The following is a 21864-nucleotide window of genomic DNA, read 5'->3' as shown; positions in this document are numbered from 1 at the left end:
GTAGTGTAGTGTGTAGTGTGCACTGCAGTGTAAGTGCTGACTGGTGAGGGTATAGACAGCTGTCTTCTGTAGTGTAGTGTGTAGTGTGCACTGCAGTGTAAGTGCTGACTGGTGAGGGTATAAACAGCTGTCTTCTGTAGTATAGTGTGTAGTGTGCACTGCAGTGTAAGTGCTGACTGGTGAGGGTATAAACAGCTGTCTTCTGTAGTGTAGTGTGTAGTGTGCACTGCAGTGTAAGTGCTGACTGGTGAGGGTATAAACAGCTGTCTTCTGTAGTGTAGTGTGTAGTGTGCACTGCAGTGTAAGTGCTGACTGGTGAGGGTATAAACAGCTGTCTTCTGTAGTGTAGTGTGTAGTGTGCACTGCAGTGTAAGTGCTGACTGGTGAGGGTATAAACAGCTGTCTTCTGTAGTGTAGTGTGTAGTGTGCACTGCAGTGTAAGTGCTGACTGGTGAGGGTATAAACAGCTGTCTTCTGTAGTGTAGTGTGTAGTGTGCACTGCAGTGTAAGTGCTGACTGGTGAGGGTATAGACAGCTGTCTTCTGTAGTGTAGTGTACTGTAGTGTGTAGTGTAGTGTGCACTGCAGTGTAAGTGCTGACTGGTGAGGGTATAGACAGCTGTCTTCTGTAGTGTGTAGTGTAGTGTAGTGTGTAGTGTGTAGTGTAGTGTAGTGTGTACTACAGTGCTGACTGGTGAGGGTATAGACAGCTGTCTTCTCTGAAACACATGGAGTCTTTAACCACTGTGCACCTGATGTGAGCAAAACATTAAAAAAAAAGTAACATAATTTATTAAACATTTATGAAACGCATAGTCATGTTTTGTAAATGATCAGTTAATTATTAACTAATCAATTGTAAATGACTTCTAACTGAATCTACAAACCATACATAAAATAATGAGCATATCACTTATTAATCATTTATGAACGCATAGTCATGTTTTGTAAATGATTAGTTAATCATTAACTAATCAATTGTAAATGACTTGTAACGGAATTTACAAAACATACATAAAATATTAGTATATCACTTGCTAATCATTTATGAATGTTCTGTAAATGATTAGTTCATCATTAACCAACCACTTATAAATGCCTTACAACTGAACGTTATTATAAAGTGTTACCCAGTAATCTAAAGGATTAAACTGAATCTGTTCTCTGTTCCAGTTCAGTCCAGCAGAAGAGCTCAAACTCAGAGTCCAGCTGTGTGTCTATGAAGAGTAACTGCTCTATGGATCCGCCAATATATATTAAGAGTGGAGACAAACGACCTAATCTCAGGTATATAATTTCTATAAAAGTTATGCTTAAAGTATGACACTTTTGAATTAGAAGCATAATTTTTCAAAGTCAGTCAGTCTAATACTAGCAATGACATCAATGACAAGTCATTTGGTGAGTTCAATTTAAGGACTACACACCTGCGCACATATATATTCAAACGCGCAAACCTATAGACTAAACACGTAATACGCATGTGCACACCATCAGCGCTTTCACAGATTCACCTTTTTGAAGTTCACACGGAGATGACGTTTTTCTAAATATTTCAACGCTTGCACATTGGAACCTATTTCTGGGTTTGCGTTCTCGAGCGTCAAACGCTGTTGTTGTGTGAATGAGCGGCCGGAGCGCATTAAGGGTTTTCTGTTAGAGGCCCCTAAGTTAATAACTAATGATCTTTGCAACGAAAGTGAATTAATCAAAACTAACTTTAGCTGGAGAATAACTTTATACTAGAGCTGCTATAAAGCTAAAACAATCTCTGTTACTGTAATTTCCTATTATCACTGTAAAGCTCCTTTGAAACAACCTATATTGTTAAAAGCGCTATATAAATGGTGACTTGACATCAAGTAAATGTAAGCTGAGATGTGGCAAAAATATATCACGATTTGTTTCAGGAAAATCAAGATTTTTTCACGATTTTTTTTTATGTTGGTTTTACTATTTTGCAAGTGACTGAGCATTACAGCCAAACTAATGTTCTTATTTTAAAAACAGAGCCTTACAATGTAACAAAATATAAAATAAAAAGAATGGCAAACATTTAGGCCAAAGTGGCGAAGATAAAATCGTTGTCTTTTTTTTGTTATTAAAAAATAAGAACAAAGGTACACATTATATACACAACATAATATACAAATGAAATAAACAAGTGCTTTATTTTTTCAGCTACAGTAGATGTATTAACCCTTTATGACCTACCATAGAACAGTTCTGCCAGAGTATATATTTGTATTTTTACATGCTGTGCTGTCATTCTTTTGAGCATTTTCATATGCCATACATCAAAATAATCCTTACTCTCCAAATTTATAGGCTATATTTGTAATAAATCAATAGTAACTAGATAAATATCTCAAAAGTGCAATAAACAAAAGGAAGAAAAAAAATCATATTTTTTTTCTACATATTTTATTCAATACAGAAATTTGATAAATGCCAACCTCAAACTTGTCAATGTGAAAAACGTGCATAAAACGATTTTAAACTATACAGAATTGATTTGAACTGTTTACATAAATTAGTTTCTAAGATACACTCATTTATAGGTCTGTACAAATTGCATAATATGAGTTTACAAATACAAAAGAAAAACAAACAAACAAAAAACACAAAAATGCATTGCACATCATTTCTTTCTTTGGCTGCATACCTGGCTTTCTTCTTGATAAAACAATTTAAAACTATACAGAATTGATTTGAACTGTTTACATAAATTAGTTTCTAAGATACACTCATTTATAGGTCTGTACAAATTGCGTAATATGCGTTTATAAATACAAAAGAAAAACAAACAAACAAAAAAAAAAAACACAAAAATGCACTGCACGTCATTTCTTTCTTTGGCTGCACACCTGGCTTTCTTCCTGGGATGGATCTAGTCCTTCAAGAAAGTCGGTTTCGTCCTTGAAACGGAATCTGGAGCCGATGAGCAGACGGAGAGTTCATCTTCATCGGACGCAATTAGTATTGCCAAAAATCTGCGTCCGTGTACTTTCGTTTAGACTATGTTACGTGCGCGCGCGCGTGTGTGTGCGTGAATGTGCTTGCATTTGTAAAAGTGTATTTGTGAGTGTGTAAAGGAGAAATAAATGATAAAATGAAGCAATGATAAAAAGACAATAACGAAAAGAAATACATACTAGTACAGCAAATGGGAGTCAAACGCATGGTCAAATGACGCAGCTTGTGACGTCACAACATGTGACAACCTTTGGGGTCATAGTGCACAGAACGTGATACGTCAATGAGCATCGGAAGATGTAACTATCAATCGCAGATCTACAGAACATGTGTGCAAAGACGTGCAATGCATTTTTGTGTTTTTTTTTTTGTAAACGCATATTACGCAATTTGTACAGACTCATTAGAGGGTGAAAACAACGCAACAGGAGCATGTTGGAGGCTTCATCTGAACATGTTACATCTCTGGTTTTGTATGCAAAAAGAGTTATTGAGCTAGCGATTTGGTATCAGTTTCTATAGGCTCTTAAACAGACACACGCAAACGGGAGCGCCGGCGCTCGGTCTTAAAGGGTTAAACAGTAACAAGAAAGAAATTAAATGAACAAATATAAACATAAAACACTACTGTAACGGGGTGATCAAGACGTGAGACGTGCGAATCCATCTGCAAGGCTTTATTCCAAAAAATGGTCATCATACAGGCAGGGTCAATAAACAGCAAACAGGAATGGCAGAGGCATGACACAGAGTAATCCTTAGGGCAAGAGTGGGTAGATGATCGGTGAACAATATCCAACAGGGGTAAGGCAAAGAGAGATAATCCAGGTAAACCGCAATAGTCCAAACAAGGTTCAAACAGAGTCCAAAGGGCTAGGTTAAGGGTTAATCCAGGAAACAAGGGCAAGAATCAGAACACAGGAAAACACAAAGGACAAGGCAAGACTAAGATCACTGGATGGGCTCTGTAGAGAAGCTAACACTAGGTGAGTGCTAAACACTATGCAATACTCGGCAACAGGGAGAGAAAGTCCAAGGCTTATAAAGAGTGTGAGATAGTGTGTGATAGTTCTCAGGTGTGAGCGTGATTAGTGGAATCAGCTGTGTGTGTCGTCAATGCAATGAATGATGGGGATTGTAGTGAAGTGCAAGAGTCCATGCTGTGAGTGGGCGACCTCTGGTGGTGACCAACTGGAAGTGCATGGACCAGATTCGTGACAGTTCATAATCAGGCTTATTGACTGTAACTGGACTGACAGATAGTTCAAAATCTGGTGCATTGTCAGAGACTGAAGTGGACCGTTTCGTGCCAGAAACTGGTAAAACAGACAATTCAAAAACAGACTCATTGAGGGGAACTGGACTGACAAACATTTCAAAAATCAAGTTCAAAGTTCATGACAGAAAGGGTTTAGAGTTCAACGACAGGTCTTTGGGCTGTGACAGGGCTACTAGAGCCTAAAGAGAGCTCGGGTAAGGTTTCTGGGGTCGTGACTGGACTAGTGGGGAAAAAAACAGATTCACAGATTGAAATGGGACCAACACATGGTTCAAACACAATGCTTAAATCAGGACCAACAGGTAGTTTAAATTCAGACTCAACAGCAGCACTAGGACAGAGAGACAACTTAAGTTTAGATTCCTTGATGGAATCAGGCAGGACAGACAGTTCAAAATCAGTCACCTTGGCTAGTTCAGAACACAGTGATAGTTCAGCATTGACTGGAACTGGACAGGAAGACAGCCTAAGAGCGGACTCATTGACAGTGACTGGACAGACAGGCAATTCAAAATCAGGAGCATTAGCGACAACTGAACAGGCAAATTCAGATCCATTGGCTGAAACAGATAGCTCAGGATTAGACACATTGACTGGAACTGGACAGGCAGACTGTTCTCTGATGTTGTCTTTGGCTATGACAGGGTTAACAGGGCATATAGAAGGTTCATTTAAAGTTTCCATGGCAGACAGTTCAAGTGACCAGGGAGGACCAGACAGTTTGGGCAGCCAGGGTGGAGACGACCCTTCGGCTGGCCAGGGCGGAGACGACAGTTCAGGGTACCAACTGCCCCCTCTCAATATTTTCTTTGTAAACTGTGACTTGTCCGGAGACACTGGCTCAGCGGAGGCCATCTTGTCTGGAGACACTGGATCGACAGTGGCCATCTTGTCCGGAGACACTGGCTCAGCGGCGACCATCTTGTCTGGAGACACTGGCTCAGCAGGTGTGACGTGAACAGTCTCTGGATTGGCGGGCGTGATGTGAACAGTCTCTGGATCCGTAACAGGGCAAGACGAGGATTTACAGACGGCCTCCATAGCCGTGACAGGGCAGGGTGAGGATTCATAAATGGTTACCACTGACACCTCCGAAGGTTCTGCAGCAGATGCCGTCACCTCTGGAGGTTCTACAGTGGTAGCATCAAGAAACAGGTAGAGTTCATTAACAGGACAGGTACAATGCTCATCTACGGTTCCTTTGACAGTGACATGACAGGCTGAGAGGACATTGCTGGGCACTACCACCATACAAGGGGCTGAAGCGAGCACCGCCGCTTCGAGAGGTTCTGCAGCACATGCTGCCACCTCTGGAGAAATTGCAGCGGGTGCCATCGCCTGGGGCAGTTCTAAGGTGGTGTACACAGCCCAAATGCAACATAAAGCGATCTCCATCATGGGAAGTGCTTCAGACAGGGTAATTAGTGCAGGAACAGGAGGATTAAAGTGAGTAGGTTTGGGGATACCAGCTGCGTGTGCAGACACCAGCGGTGCATCCCTCACACTGGAAACCAGACTGGGAAATCGAAGCACTGACCTTGAATATCTGGGTGTGGCAGACAGGACGCGAGTAGACTCTGGCTGGTCAGCGGTTACATGACGAGACTCTGGAAAATCTGCTGAAATGTGAAGAGACTTGTGACGATCAGTTGAAACATGACTTAACTTGTGAAGATTAACCATGACTGGGCTTGACTCATGACGATCAACTGTGACTTGGCTTGACTCATGACGATCAACTGTGACTTGGCTTGTCTCATGATGATCAACTGTGACTTGGCTTGTCTCATGACGATCAACTGTGACTAGGCTTGTCTCATGACGATCAACTGTGACTAGGCTTGTCTCATGACGATCAACTGTGACTAGGCTTGTCTCATGACGATCAACTGTGACTTGGCTTGACTCATGATGATCAACTGTGACTTGGCTTGTCTCATGACGATCAACTGTGACTTGACTCATGACGATCAACTGTGACTTGGCTTGATTCAGAATTGGTAGCCATGACGGAACAGAATGTTGTTGTGTCCGCCATTTTGTGAGCGTGCTCTGGTGCAGCCGCCATTACATGAGTCGTGTTCCTCTGTGACACCCACAGTGAACGCTGGACCAACAGTCAACAAAGCATAATCCATAAACTGACTGAGAGATGAACGGGGACCCTCACAGATTAAACATGATTTGAGCGGCTGATTAATGCCCTCACAAAAGAAATCTATGAGCACACAGTCCGGCATATCGGAAAAATAGGCGAGATCTAAATACTCTTGTATATAATCCTCGAGCAATCGCGAGCCCTGCTCGAGGTTTAATAACATTCGTGCAGTGTCCATACCTGGCCAAAATCCACAGGGAAAGCCGCTGGATCCTTGTGTGGCCGTGTATTCTGTAACAGGGCGAACAAGACGTGAGACGTGCGAATCCATCGGCAAGGCTTTATTCCAAAACATGGTCATCATACAGGCAGGGTCAATAAACAGCAAACAGGAATGGCAGAGGCATGACACAGAGTAATCCTTAGGGCAAGCGTGGGTAGATGACCGGCAAACAATATCCAACAGGGGTAAGGCAAAGAGAGATAATCCAGGTAAACAGCAATAGTCCAAACAAGGTTCAAACAGAGTCCAAAGGGGTTAGGTTAAGGGTTAATCCAGGAAACACAGGCAAGAATCAGAACACAGGAAAACACAAAGGACAAGGCAAGACTAAGATCACTGGATGGGCTCTGTAGAGAAGCTAACACTAGGTGAGTGCTAAACGCTATGCAATACTCGGCAACAGGGAGAGAAAGTCCAAGGCTTATAAAGAGTGTGAGATAGTGTGTGATAGTTCTCAGGTGTGAGCGTGATTTGTGGAATCAGCTGTGTGTGTCGTCAATGCAATGAATCATGGGGATTGTAGTGAAGTGCAAGAGTCCATGCTGTGAGTGGGCGTGGGCGACCTCTGGTGGTGACCAACCGGAAGTGCATGGACCAGATTCGTGACAACTACATAGTACTGATGGGAAGTTCGGATCATTTTACTAACATTCTCGTTCATCAAAATGAACAAATCTTTATTTGAGTCATATCGTTCATTTAAGTGGCTTTAAATGTTATACTTTTAACAGCAAAATTCCACGAAAACATCCACTTACACAATCTCGATCATATTTTTATGAAATCAAGAATTAAGAAATCATTATAACGCAGCCAAAGATAATTTACAGGGGACATAAATATGTAATTTACCTTCCGAGTGTTTGGTTCATTTGTCATGTGTCACACAATGAACGGATCGTTCGCGAACGACACATCACTACTACATAGCGGATTTAATTGTCCACGATCAAAAATCATGATATCGCACACCCCTACTTTATATAATGTAAAATTGGTGTCAAATTAAGTGGATTTTTGTAACCACTGGTTCAGATTTGTTGAAAGCTTCACAGTGTCTGGTCAGAACAGTGATGTTTCACACCAAGAGCATCGTTACACGAGTACAGTAATGTGGTTTATCTTTAAAGGTCAGCAAAACATTGGTATCTTTAGTCGGTTGAGCCTTCGTCCTCCATTGTGCCGTTGAAAGAGTCATGTGATCGTGGTTGATGTTCAATCATTCTATAGTTCTATAGTTGTTTGCAATTTGTTTCTTTTGAATTCATAATTCCTAATATTACTTTGTTACATATTTTTAATCATGCTTAACATTTGCAAACCAGTAAGGTAATTTGTCAAAAAGTAGAAATTTTCATTTTTCTCGAAGTTTAAGACACAGTGCAAAACACACTCTGTTACAGACACTAAAGCAAAAGTATTACAACACTCCCTGGTCTTTCCTAAGACAGAAGTTTCCTGTAAAAGTGCACAACATTTCTAAATCTTTCTGCTTTTTATTTTACTTAGTTTGAAAACCAGTTCAGTCCAGCAGAAGAGATCAAAACCAGAGTCCAGCTGTGTGTCTATGAAGAGTAACTGCTCTATGGGTCCACCACCAGTGTTTAAGAGTGGAAACACACAGTCTGATCTCAGGTATATCAAAAGTTATACTTATAGTATTTGATTTTTATTAAATTATTATTAATTAATATACAGCAGTTTAATAATCTGAATTTAAACCCCAATAATTCTAAGTTCAAATCCTGTAAGTTTCAGTCAATAATGATCATCATTGTGCTCTTGTGTAAAGCTCTCTGTATTGTATTGTTAATACATTCACACACTGTAAAAGCTGTTGGTCTGTTACTCAGTTAATGACACAATTACATCAATATCAGTGTGTCTGATTCTTTAGCCTCTTCATTCTGATTTAAAGGGATAGTTCAGGATTTTAGACATGAATCTCTATAGCTTCCCCATAAGCAGTGTGGTGCATTGACCATGACTTACCCCCGACAGTGTCCTGTGAGCCGAGCTCCGGTCCAGTTTTGGTCAAGATGAAATTAGTCCGGCAAGATTGCTGGGGTCACGGCAATAAAGCTTTTTTCTTCTCAAATCAATATGTGTTCAAAAGAGTGATATATTTGCAGCACAAAACCGCTGTCTATGGAGAGGTCAGACCTCGTAATGGCTTGGCACTATTTTCTTCCCCGTCATATCACTGCGCGCTGCCGCTACCTATAGCCAGCTGGGAGCCGCGCACGTGTCACTTTGTTTACAAAAGAAAGCGCCACATCTTTGTTTGTTTGTACAGTCCGGATAGTCACAAGTCCGCACCATTTTCTACAAAGCTTGTACAAACTGATCGCTCTTGGTGAGTAGCTATGTTAGCTCGTTCGTGTAGCTGTTCTGAGCACGTAAACACTGCTGTAAACGGGTCAATGACGTATAAGGATTTTCGACAGGCCAATTTTAAAATACAAAAAATAATAATACCTGTTGCAATTGTTCAAACATTAAGGATGTTGTGTACACCTAAATTTATTTTAAAAATTTAATTTAAGTGATTTTAGTGTTTTTTCATCTAGATGAATTGTCTGTAGCCTTAAAAAATGTCATGTGGTGCGACCATGATTTATCTTAAAATTAATTCATTTCCTTAACATGCTTAATTTTTTTTTACAAGTTCTTGGTAATTAAAGTGTTTAGAAACCAAGTATTTGCATTTCTTTTGAGTTTTTGTAAATAATGATCTCATTTTTTGTTCTATAATTTCTGAGTTGCCTTCTTAAATCTAGTTAACAGACTTATTTTTCCTGTAAATCACATAAAACTGATAGAAATGTTTTAAAAATATAATTTACTAAAGCATACTGTATCAGTGATTCATATTTCAGCCACAGAAATAAGATATTTTATTTTAAATTTAATACAGTGATTGCTTTTATTGGTCGCACCACATGATAAGTGGTCGCTCCAAATGACACGAAGACCTTATATAGTTAAAAATCTTTTTAAAGAGATCAATGAACAATACATTTTATACAAAAAAAAATAGATTTAAACCAGATTTTATACAAATTTCACAGAATTTTCCTGAACATAAACATTTTATAAACTTTTTTTTTATAAAAATCACATCACAAACACAAGTGCACCATTTAATTTAACTTGACTTAGAATTTCTTTCTAACAAAAAATAATGTTATAAATATAAATTATTTCATAAAAGTATTATATACAGGTAACATTTGGGGTCAATAGTTTCTTTTTTAAGTAATTAATACTTTTATTAATCAAGGACACATTCAGTGTCACATTCAGGCGCAGGCTATAATGTTACGAAAGATTCTATTTCAAATAAATGCTGTTCTTTTGAACTTTCTATTCATCAAATAATCCTGACATAAAATGTATCACAGTTTCCACAAAAATATGAACATTGATAATAATCAGAAATGTTTCTTGAGCAGCAAATCATTAGTGACCCTGGATCACAAAACCAGTCACAAGTCGTAAAGGGTATTTGTGGCAATAGCCAACAATACATTGTATGGGTCAAAATTATAGATTTTTCTTTTATTCCAAAAATCATTAGGATATTAAATAAAGATCATGTTTTATATTTTGTAAATTTCCTACCATAAATTTATAAACATTTATTTTTATGAGTGAATATAGCAATATCGCAAACATAAATGGACAACTTTAAAGGCGATTTTCTCAATGTTTCGATTTTGTAGCACCCTCAGATTCCAGATTTTCAGTTGTATCGGCCAAATATTGTTCTATCTTAACAAATCATACATCAATAGAAAGCTTATTTATTCAGCTTTCATATGATGTATAAATCTCAATTTAAAAAAATTGACCCATGTGACATTGACCCATTGAGTGGTTTTGTGGTCTAGGGTTACATATTAGAGTGATTTCTGAAGGATCATGTGACACTGAAGACTGGATTAACGATGCTGAAAATTCAGCTTTGATCATACAAATAAATTACAGTTTACTATATATTCACATAGGAAACAGATATTTTAAACTGTAATAATATTTCACTCTTCTCCTATCAAGGTACTCTGCTCTTGCTGCAGGGTCAGAATTTTTTCGCTTGGCAGTGGCATCTGGTAAAATAGATTAAAATAGTTTTAAATAAATAAATAGGCAATAATAAATACACTACTAATAAATGCATTATTACTAAACTGAAATGACATGCTCAAATTTTTTTTTGGTTGCATTTTTCTCATATTGTACAAAGAGTAAACATAAACTGGGAAATATATAAAAAAAATATCCCAAATTGCATAAAAATCTATTCCAAATGATACTAAAGTAAACTACTTTTTTATATAAACCATCAATTGAATATAAAAGCATAAAACTGCCAATCTAGGACATATATCTATCATGGAAAAAAATCTGCAGTGGTCGCACCACATGATATTTGGTCGCACCACATGATATTTTCAAATTCAGTCAAAATTTACAGGCACAGAATTGGCCACCTAAACAAAACAAGCTAGCTTGCCAAAAAAAGGTCACCATGAAATTTATAATAAAAATATATATTTGTAGAAATAACTTTAATATTACAATTTTTTTGAGGTCACACCACATGACATCCAAATGTGGCAACTACATACCAACCATTACAAAGGTTTATTTTTTTTTCCAATTTGAGAGAATTACAAACCTGCTTGCTGCTTCCATGGGTCCTTGGTAAATTGGTTTATGATGTAACTTCCTGTGTTTGAATAGTTTTCAACATAAAAGTCCCAAAATGGTAGTTCTTTGATGGTCGCACCACATGACATTTCATAAAATGGACATCATCGGACAAAGTTTGTTTGTATATTATGATGGAAATATAAATACAAATGCTTTGAATTTTTTTAAAGGATTACAAAACATTTTGGAAATCATGCCAAATAGTGCAGAAAATAAATTTGAATAAATGTTGAGTAATTTCAAAGACGTTTTCAAAACAGCCCACATGATGTTTTGACACTTTAAATAACAAAAAAAGTAACAAATAAGTAAAGGTTTTTGAAAAGTTAAAGTGAGTACATACATGGGATAGGTACTACAAATATACAGTATCTTTTTATGCATTTAAACCCATTTTTGCCTGAAAAAATGCAATCGGACAGAAAATTTAGGCGTCACGTCATTGACCCAAACACTGCCGAACAACTGAAAAAGTGGTGTGCGCCTGCGCAGCTCGCAGCTGGCTGTAGGTAGCGGCAGCGCGCAGTGATATGACAGGGGAGAAAATAGTGCCAAGCCATTACGAGGTCTGACCTCTCCATAGACAACGTTTTAGTGACGCAAATATATCACTCTTTTGAACACATATTGATTTGAGAAGAAAAAAGCTTTATTGCCGTGACCCCAGCAATCTTGCCGGACTAATTTCATCTTGACCAAAACTGGACCGGAGCTCGGCTCACAGGACGCTGTCGGGGGTAAGTCATGGTCAATGCACCACACTGCTTATGGGGAAGCTATAGAGATTCATGTCTAAAATCCTGAACTATCCCTTTAAGGTCAAATCTTCTATCCAGACCAGTTAAAAACAAAAAGCCTGTGATTCAACCACAAGACTTTAATGAAAGCATGTATCCTGGTTTCAGGTAAAATGCAGGACTTTTGATGTTGATGTTGTTTAATTTTAGGTGCTGCAATTCACATCACACATCACTCAAACACATGATTAATGATTGAAACATTTCAGAAACCTAATGATGTTCAGTGTCCCATAATACAGCAAACAAAAAAAATATTTTGTAATCTATGGCAATGTACTTCTCTAACTTGTGTAATAATGTGGTATTTTAATCTTACAGCCGTGACTCTAAACCTGCTGAAGTCCTCAACACATTGAGATCAAATCTGAGACAGAAGTTTGAGTGTTTGTATGAGGGAATATCAAAGCAGGGAAACCCAACACTCCTGAACGAGATCTACACAGAGCTCTACATCACAGAGAGTGGAAGTGGAGAGATCAATAATGAGCATGAGGTGAGACAGATTGAGACACAGTCCAGGAGAGCAGAAACAGAGGACACACCGATCAAATGCAATAACATCTTTAGAGCTTTACCTGGACAAGACAAACCCATCAGAACTGTGCTGACAAAGGGAGTCGCTGGCATTGGGAAAACAGTCTCTGTGCAGAAGTTCATCCTGGACTGGGCTGAAGGGAAAGAGAATCAGGACGTCCAGCTCATATTTCCACTTGCTTTCAGAGAGCTCAACTTGATGAAGGACAAAACACTCAGTCTTTCAGATCTTCTTCATGTCTTTTTCCCTGAAAGCAAAGAAACAGAGGACATATCCAGTGATGAGTATAAAGTGTTGTTCATCTTTGATGGTCTGGATGAGTGTCGTCTGTCTCTGGATTCCCAGAGTGATGTGAGGTTGTGTGATGTGACTGAATCAGCCTCAGTGGACGAGCTGCTGACGAACCTCATTGTGGGGAATCTGCTTCCCTCTGCTCTCATCTGGATCACCTCCAGACCAGCAGCAGCGGATCTCGTCCCCTCTGAGTGTGTCCATCGAGTGACAGAGGTACGAGGCTTCAGTGACACACAGAAAGAGGAATACTTCAGGAAGAGAATCAGTGATCAGCATCTGGCAGACAGGATCATCTCACACCTGAAGTCCTCAAGGAGCCTCTTTATTATGTGCCACATCCCAGTGTTCTGCTGGATCTCAGCCACTGTTCTAGAGAAGATGTTGAGTGAAGCAGAGAGAGGAGAGATTCCCAAGACTCTCACTCAAATGTACACACACTTCCTGCTCATTCAGACCAACATCAAACATGAGAAGGACTATGAGAAGAAAGTGAAAGATGAAGACATGATTGTCAAACTGGGGAAACTGGCTTATCGGCAGCTTGTGAAAGGCAACCTGATCTTCTATGAGGAAGACCTGAGAGAGTGTGGCATTGATGAGACAGAAGCATCAGTTTACTCAGGATTGTGCACTCAGATCTTCAGAGAGGAGTTGGGCTTGTATCAGGGGAAAGTCTTCTGTTTTGTTCATCTGAGCATTCAGGAGCATCTAGCAGCTCTATATGTGCATCTCTCCTTTATCAACAATAACATCAATGTGTTTGACCAGATTACCAAACCAACTAATGAAGACAAAGTTTCCCTATCTGATCTCCATCAGAGAGCTGTGGATGAGGCTTTAGACAGTAAAAATGGGCATCTGGACCTTTTCCTTCGTTTCCTTCTGGGTCTGTCAGTGAAGTCTAATCAGAGTCTCTTACAAGAACTAAAGACACAGACAGCAAACAGCTCTCACAACAGTGAGAAAACAGTTGACTATATTAAAGAGAAGATCAGTGAGAATCCCTCTCCAGATAAATACATCAATCTGTTTCACTGTCTGAATGAACTGGGTGATCTTTCACTAGTGAACGAAGCTAAAACTCATACGTATGGAGGATTACGTGATGTGAAACTCTCCTCGTCTCAGTGGTCAGCTTTAGTGTTTGTGTTGTTGTCCTCAGAGAAGACACTGCAGGAGTTTAAACTGAAGAGCTTAATTGGAGGCAGAAATGAGCGGTAAGTAACACTGAGTGCAATCATTACAGTCTAAAACATTATGAACGAAGAGAAACTCAGAGATCAGAGGTGTTTAAATCACGGGGCACAGATTGATTTCTGGGATATTGTACATAATTTGCGGGTGTTTCTCAAACCGTGGCTGTGTCCTAGTAAGGCTGCATATCTCGACTGCCACGTCATCAAGCGCCTCTGAAGGCCGTCTCAGTTTGAAGGATGTTTTGAAGACAGACTTCATTTTGTGTCTTTAATTCAGCTAATTTTGAAGGATGCATCAAGTGTATCCTTCGTGTTCTTCAATCTCCCACAATCCTTTGCACACATTCCGATTCATGTAAAAGAATTGATGGAAAGTTAATTATGAGTTCATTATGAGATCATTATGAAATGTTAGACACAAAAAATGTATTTGGAGATGAAGGCATACATGTTATCTTTTAAAAGCCAGTTATTATATAAAGATATTTAATAGAAAGTATTTTTCCTAAATGAAGTTTTAATGGTATGTTTGTGCCGTGACCGTGGTACATGTGTGACGTATCCATGCACACTTACTAGAGCGTCTCATTCTAGTGTTTAATGCTGAGGACTCTGAGGACTCCTATTTTTTTCGTAAGGATTATTAGGGCCCAAGCCCTGAAAGGGCGCAGAGCCCTATTGTTCTTCTAAGGATTATTTATCACATGGATGTGACTATTGTGAGTCAAAGTTATAGCGCCACCAACTGGCAGCAGGAAGTTTGTCACTTTCAAAATGCTTTGAAATCACCCTCTTATTTTTACCCGATTTGCTTTAAACTTTATGTGTATAATGTAGACACACGGCAGATGTAGACCTGTGAAAGGATTATTGATATCTTAGATACTGTTGCTGTGGCAACGCTTCAAACGTTAACATTCTTTTTTGATGCTTTTGAGACACTTAACATACTTGAAATTGCATGAAACTCGACAGACACATCGCAATTATTAGCCAGTAGATATGTGTATAGTTTCAGAAACAGTTGTGGTAAGGGGCTCAGTAGCGCCACCTTTAGTCAAAAATGGGTGCATGGGATTTGTCTTTTGAGTGAGATTTGTTTTAAATTCTTGTTTTTCAAGGTTTCGGGGTGTTTTGGGGCCTTTAACGTGCTCGAAAACTCTTGAAACTTTGCACACAGGTCAGAACCCGCGGCCATCAGGGCCGGGCTGAAGCTGGTACCCGGGCGTGGCAGGGGGGCTCAACAGCGCCCCCTTGAACAGGTCTGAAAACTTGGTTCATATATCAAATACGCTTGCATGGATTAATATGAAACTCGGTACACATATAGATCTCATCGGGCCGAACAACTTTCCCTGGTCAAGTTTTACGCCAGCCCAACAGGAAGTCGGCTATTATGGGTTGTTTGGAAAACGCTTGCTGTGGAATTTGTAATACTCCTCCTAGAAAATTCATCCAATCCCCACCAAACTCGGTGTGCATAAAGTCAAGACATTGAGGATGCTAAATTGCGGACGGATTTTTGATATCTCCAGCGGTTTGGCCGTGGTGAGGAAACGAAGTTATGGCGAGAAAAGAGAAACACAAAGTGTTATAACTTCTGCACACATTAACTGATCTTGATGAAACTTCAGCAGTGTGTTCGTGGTAAGAGGCCGATCAGATGGATGTAACTATTGTGAGTCAAAGTTATAGCGCCACCAACTGGCAGCAGGAAGTGTGTCACTTTCAAAATGCTTTTGACAAAAGTGGCGGGGTTAGTTTTACCTACAGTTAAAAAAATCAGTACGTACATTGGTCTCATCGAGCCAACTTTCTAATTTACAGTCATTAGCTCCGAGCAACAGGAAGTCAGATATTTTGGTTTGAATGTGGATTTCTTTGCAAAATCAGCCTCTGAATTTTTACCCACTCCTCTTAAGTGGTTTATTTTATTCCCACCAAACTTTTTCAACATAATGAAAATACATTAAAGATGCTAAATTGTGAACGGATAATAAACATCTCAAACGGTTTTGCTATAGTGAGGGATTAAATTAATGTCCAAAAAAGAAAACACTAAAAGCCTCATATCTTCTAAAAATGTAATTATACACCATTTATTTCTATATAAAAGTATACAAATATCACAACTAAACCCATTTTATTCTTTTTTTAAAAATAATTTTATTCTAATTTTATTCTAAGTTTAAAAACAGTAAAGTAAAAAAAAATCAAGTCATTCATAGTGCTATACTGCCCTCTTGTGTTCAAAATCAGGTAGGCCTATTGTATCTAGATAAAAATATACTAGGTATGTGACTGAGAATATATTACCACCGGTTAATCGGCGTGTGACACCGCAGCGGGCTTTTGAATCGCTAACTTAAAAACGAAAGTAAAATATGTTCGTCTGTACAGACATTGATAATGGTGTGGAGCAGAGCGAGCGTTTTCAATGAATTCCTATGGAAGTAGGAATGAACTAAAAAACGTTGACTCTGTTCTGCTCGTTCCTCGCCGTGGACACGCACCGTTATGAATGCCCGTGCAGCCGTGAGCATTTTAGTTTAATGTTAAAATTAGCGCCTTTCAGGGGACGGATTGCTTGAATTTATTTTACAAAAGTACAATGTTGTGTTTTATTGCGAGTGTACACAAATATAAGTTAACAGTTTGCAGTTTGAATGATGTCCTGTATGAAAATTATGACGGAGTATATTTTTATGTGTCCACTGTTCAATCGCACCCGCACCACAAACACACTCACACACACACATACACACACACACACACACACACACACACACACACACACACACACACACACACACACACACATTCCAGCATTGCAATCTTGACATCACAGCCTTCATTATAGCCCTAATAAAAAATAATAATAAAATAGTCAACCTAACATATAAAAATTACACTGCTCTGTTTAAATTGTAATTAGTACAATTCGTATCATTCACGGTAAGCAACGCTCCACTGTGATGTTTCCAAGCACATTTTTGTGCGTGTGAAGAGGATGATTTTTTTCAGTCGATATTGGAACGTGAGTGAAGTACAAAGCCTATGATAAAGAATAGTTTAGCATCCAAATACATCGCAAATGTTGAAACATTTTGATTCTAATGAGAGGGTTACGTGAGCCCAACATTGCTTACTTTCGTTTTTATTTTTACATTAATTTAAAGGATTTGTTGTGGAATATTTTGAGTGTGTCATAATATCAGAATAAGGCAAGTCAAGTAATATTTTCTGTCTTTTATGTATGTATATATATATATATATATATATATATATATATATATATATATATATATATAAATATAGCTGCGAGCAGCGATGAAGGGCCAAAGCTGGCGGCACCGCCTAAAGGCACCGGGGTTGCAGTGCCACCGGCTTGGGCCCGTAATCGCTGCTCGCAGCTATATTTAGGGCCCGAGCACCGATGGTGTGAGGACCCTCTTGGAATTGCTCTGTTTATTATTATTATTATTATTATTATTATTCTTCTCCGCATTGAATTGCATTTTTGAGGGCCTAAACATGCTCGAAAACTCACGAAACTTTGCACACACGTCAGAACTGGCGAAAATTTACATCTGATATAGGTTTCAGAATTGGACGGGGCAAAATGGCTCAATAGCGCCACCTATAAAAGTTCAACGGAGTGCGCCTCCCGCATCGTTCCACGTACGTGCACGAAATTCGGTACATACATGTAATTACCTAATACCTACAAAAAAGTCTCTTGGAGCGTAGCCCTAAACACAACAGGAAGTCAGCCATTTTGAACTTCCTCTCAGATTTTTGTGCAGTTTTTGCCATTTTCAGGCCTCGTACTTTAACGAACTCCTCCTACAGTTTTAATCTGATCATCTTCAAATTTGGTGAGTGTAATCTTCAGGCCTTTGCGACGTTAAATTGCGAAGATCTTGAGTTTTCGTCGAAGTGCGGGTCCTCGGCGGCCTGACAAATTTCGATGTTTCGCCATGAAACAGGAAGTTGCTGTAACTCAGGCATGGAATGTCCAATCTGCCCCAAACTTCACACTTTTGATAAGAGTTCTGTCCTGAACACATGACCATGCTCATATTCAGTTATAGTCATAGCGCCACCTGCTGGCAACAGGAAGTGACATGTTTAACACTGTTATGGACTCCTAATAACATATAAAAAAGTGCCAGCAAGTGCTAAACATGCTAACAACATACTAGAAGCATGCTAAAACATGCTAGCAAACTCTTAGCTAAGTGCTAAAGCATGCTATTATTGCAATTAAATAGGAATTTGCTGTAACTCAGGCATGGAATGTCCAATCTGCCCCAAACTTCACACTTTTGATAAGCGTTCTGTCCTGAACACATCTACATGAGAATATTCAGTTATAGTAATAGCGCCACCTACTGGTAACAGGAAGTGTCATGTTTAACACGTTGATGCCATTCTAGCAACATGTTAAAAATGCCATTGACTTCTAAACATGCTAGAAACATGTTAAAACATGCTAGCAATACTTAGCTAAGTGCTAAAGCATGCTAATTCAATGAAACAGGATGTTGTTGTTACTCAAGAAGGCAATGTCCAATCTGCCCCAAACTTCACACTTTTAATAAACGTTCTGTCCTAAACACATGACCATGCTCATATTCAGTTACAGTCATAGCGCCACCTGCTGGCAACAGGAAGTGACATGTTAAACACTGTTGTGGACATATAAAAACATATAAAAAAAGTGACAGCAAGTGCTAAACATGCTAACAACATACTAGAAACATGCTAAAACATGCTAGCAAACACTTAGCTAAGTGCTAAAGCATGCTATTGCTGCAATTAAATAGGAATTTGCTGTAACACAGGCATGGAATGTCCAATCTGCCCCAAACTTCACACGTTTGATAAGAGTCATGGCCTGAACACATCTACATGAGAATATTCAGTTATAGTAATAGCGCCACCTGCTTTCAACAGGAAGTGACATGTTTAACACTCTTGTGGTCTCCTAATAACATATAAAAAAGAGCCAGCAAGTGCTAAACAGGTTAGCAACATACTAGAAACATGCTAGCAAACACTTAGCTAAGTGCTAAAGCATGCTATTACTGCAATTAAATAGGAATTTGCTGTAACTCAGGCATGGAATGTCCAATCTGCCCCAAACTTCACACATTTGATAAGAATCATGGCCTGAACACATGTCTATGCTCAAATTCAGTTATAGTAATAGCACCACCTACTGGCAACAGGAAGTGACATGTTTAACACTTTGATGCCGTTCTAGCAACATGTTAAAAATGCCATTGAGTTCTATACATGCTAGAAACATGTTAAAACATGCTAGCAATACTTAGCTAAGTGCTAAAGCATGCTAATTCAATGAAACAGGACTTTGTTGTTACTCAAGAAGGCAATGTACAATCTACCCCAAACTTCACACGTTTGATAAGAGTTATCTCTTGAACACATGTCCATGCTCATATTTAGTTATAGTCATAGCGCCACCTGCTGGCAACAGGAATTGACGTTTAACACTGTTCTTGACTCCTAATAACATATAAAAAAATGCCAGTAGGTGCTAAACATCCTACCAACATACTAGAGACATGCTAAAACATACTAGCAAACACTTAGCTAAGTGCTAAAGAATGATATTACTGCAATTAAATATGAATTTGCTGTAACTCAGGCATGGAATGTCCAATCTGCCCCAAACTTCACACTTTTGATAAGCGTTCTGTCCTGAACACATGACCATGCTTATATTCAGTTACAGTCATAGCGCCACCTGCTGGCAACAGGAAGTGACATGTTTAACACTGTTATGGACTCCTAATAACATATAAAAAAGTGCCAGCAAGTGCTAAACATGCTAACAACATACTACAAACATGCTAAAACATGCTAGCAAACTCTTAGCTAAGTGCTAAAGCATGCTATTATTGCAATTAAATAGGAATTTGCTGTAACTCAGGCATGGAATGTCCAATCTGCCCCAAACTTCACACATTTGATAAGAATCATGGCCTGAACACATGTCTATGCTCAAATTCAGTTATAGTAATAGCGCCACCTACTGGCAACAGGAAGTGACATGTTTAACACTTTGATGCCGTTCTAGCAACATGTTAAAAATGCCATTGAGTTCTAAACATGCTAGAAACATGTTAAAACATGCTAACAATGCTTAGCTAAGTGCTAAAGAATGCTAATTCAATGAAACATGACTTTGTTGTTACTCAAGAAGGCAATGTCCAATTTGCACCAAACTTCACACGTTTGATAAGAGTTCTGTCCTGAACACACATCCATGGTCATATTCAGTTATAGTCATAACGCCACCTACTGGCAACAGAAACTGACATGGTTAACACAGTAATGCAGTACTAACCACATAATTATTGTGTACTAAGCATGCTAGAAACAGACTAAACATGCTAGCAACACTTAGCTGAGTCATGAAGCATGCTATTATCACCATTATACAAAACATTTTGTAACTGACTTTGACATACTCTTACTATATATACCTCCTTAAATGTACATTTCCCAACCATGCTCTGTCTTCCTAAAGCCACCGAGTGTTGATGGCATGGGTGCGAGGGCCCTTTCATCGCTGCTTGCAGCTTTAATTATTATTATTATTATTTTTCCTACGACTATTCTGGCACTTTTGGGGCCCTTAACATGCTCAAAAACTCTTGACACTTTGCACACAGGTCAGAACCCGCGGCCATCAGGGCCGGGCTGAAGCTGGTACCCGGGCGTGGCAGGGGGGCTCAACAGCGCCCCCTAGAATGCAATCTGAAATCTTGGACACATACAAGAACATATTTGTATGAAACTCGGTACACATATAGATCTCATCGGGCCGAACAACTTCCGCACTCTATGTTATTAGCTCTGCCCAACAGGAAGTCAGCTATTATGGGTTGTTTAAAAAACATATGCAATGGAATTTGAAAAACTCCTCCTAGAGAATTAATCCAATCGCCACCAAACTTGGTCAGCATGAAGTCAAGACATTGAGGATTCTAAATTGCCAGCGGATTTTTGATATCTCGAACGGTTTGGCCGTGGCGAGGAAACAAATTTATGGCGAGAAAAGAGAAACAGGAAGTGTGTTATAATTTCAGCATACATTAACTGATCTTGATGAAACTTCAGCAGTGTGTTCGTAGTCAGAGGCCGATCACATGGATGTAACTATTGTGAGTCAAAGTTATAGCGCCACCAACTGGCAGCAGGAAGTGTGTCATTTTCAAAATGCTTTGAAATCACCCTCTTATTTTTACCCGATTTGCTTCAAACTTTATGTGTATACTGTAAACACATGGCAGATGTAGACCTGTGAAAGGATTATTGATATCTTAGATACTGTTGCCGCGGCAACGCATCAAACTTTAATATTATTTTTGGATGCTTTTGAGACTCTTAGCATGCTTGAAATTGGATGAAACTCGACAAGACACATCACACTTATTAGCCAGTAGACATGCGAAAAGTTTCAGAAACGGGCGTGGCAGGGGGGCTCAACAGCGCCCCCTTGAACAGGGTCTGAAAACTTGGTCCATATATCAAACACGCTTGCATGAATTAATATAAAACTCGGTACACATATAGATCTCATCGGGCAGAACAACTTTCCCTTGGTCAAGTTTTACGCCAGCCCAACAGGAAGTCGGCTATTATGGGTTCTTTGG

The 21864-nt window shown here is 39.1% G+C and overlaps 1 protein-coding gene across 1 annotated transcript in view; it reads left to right on the top strand.

The window, feature by feature from the left end:
* The first annotated feature begins 12173 nt into the window (after nt 1–12173).
* The window catches only part of LOC311091261 (uncharacterized protein), a 95003-nt gene continuing 85312 nt past the window's right edge, over nt 12174–21864 (top strand). Inside the window, exons 1-2 of the mRNA XM_084127079.1 lie at nt 12174–12256; nt 12470–14197. Coding sequence (XP_083983205.1) covers nt 12240–12256; nt 12470–14197 — 1745 coding nt within the window. The 5' untranslated portion in view covers nt 12174–12239. The remainder of the gene's footprint in view (nt 12257–12469; nt 14198–21864) is intronic.

The sequence above is a fragment of the Abramis brama genome, assembly GCF_963993115.1.
Source record: "Abramis brama genome assembly, chromosome: 10".
Taxonomy (NCBI): Eukaryota; Metazoa; Chordata; class Actinopteri; order Cypriniformes; family Leuciscidae; genus Abramis; species Abramis brama.
This window is presented reverse-complemented; position numbering and strand designations above follow the sequence as displayed.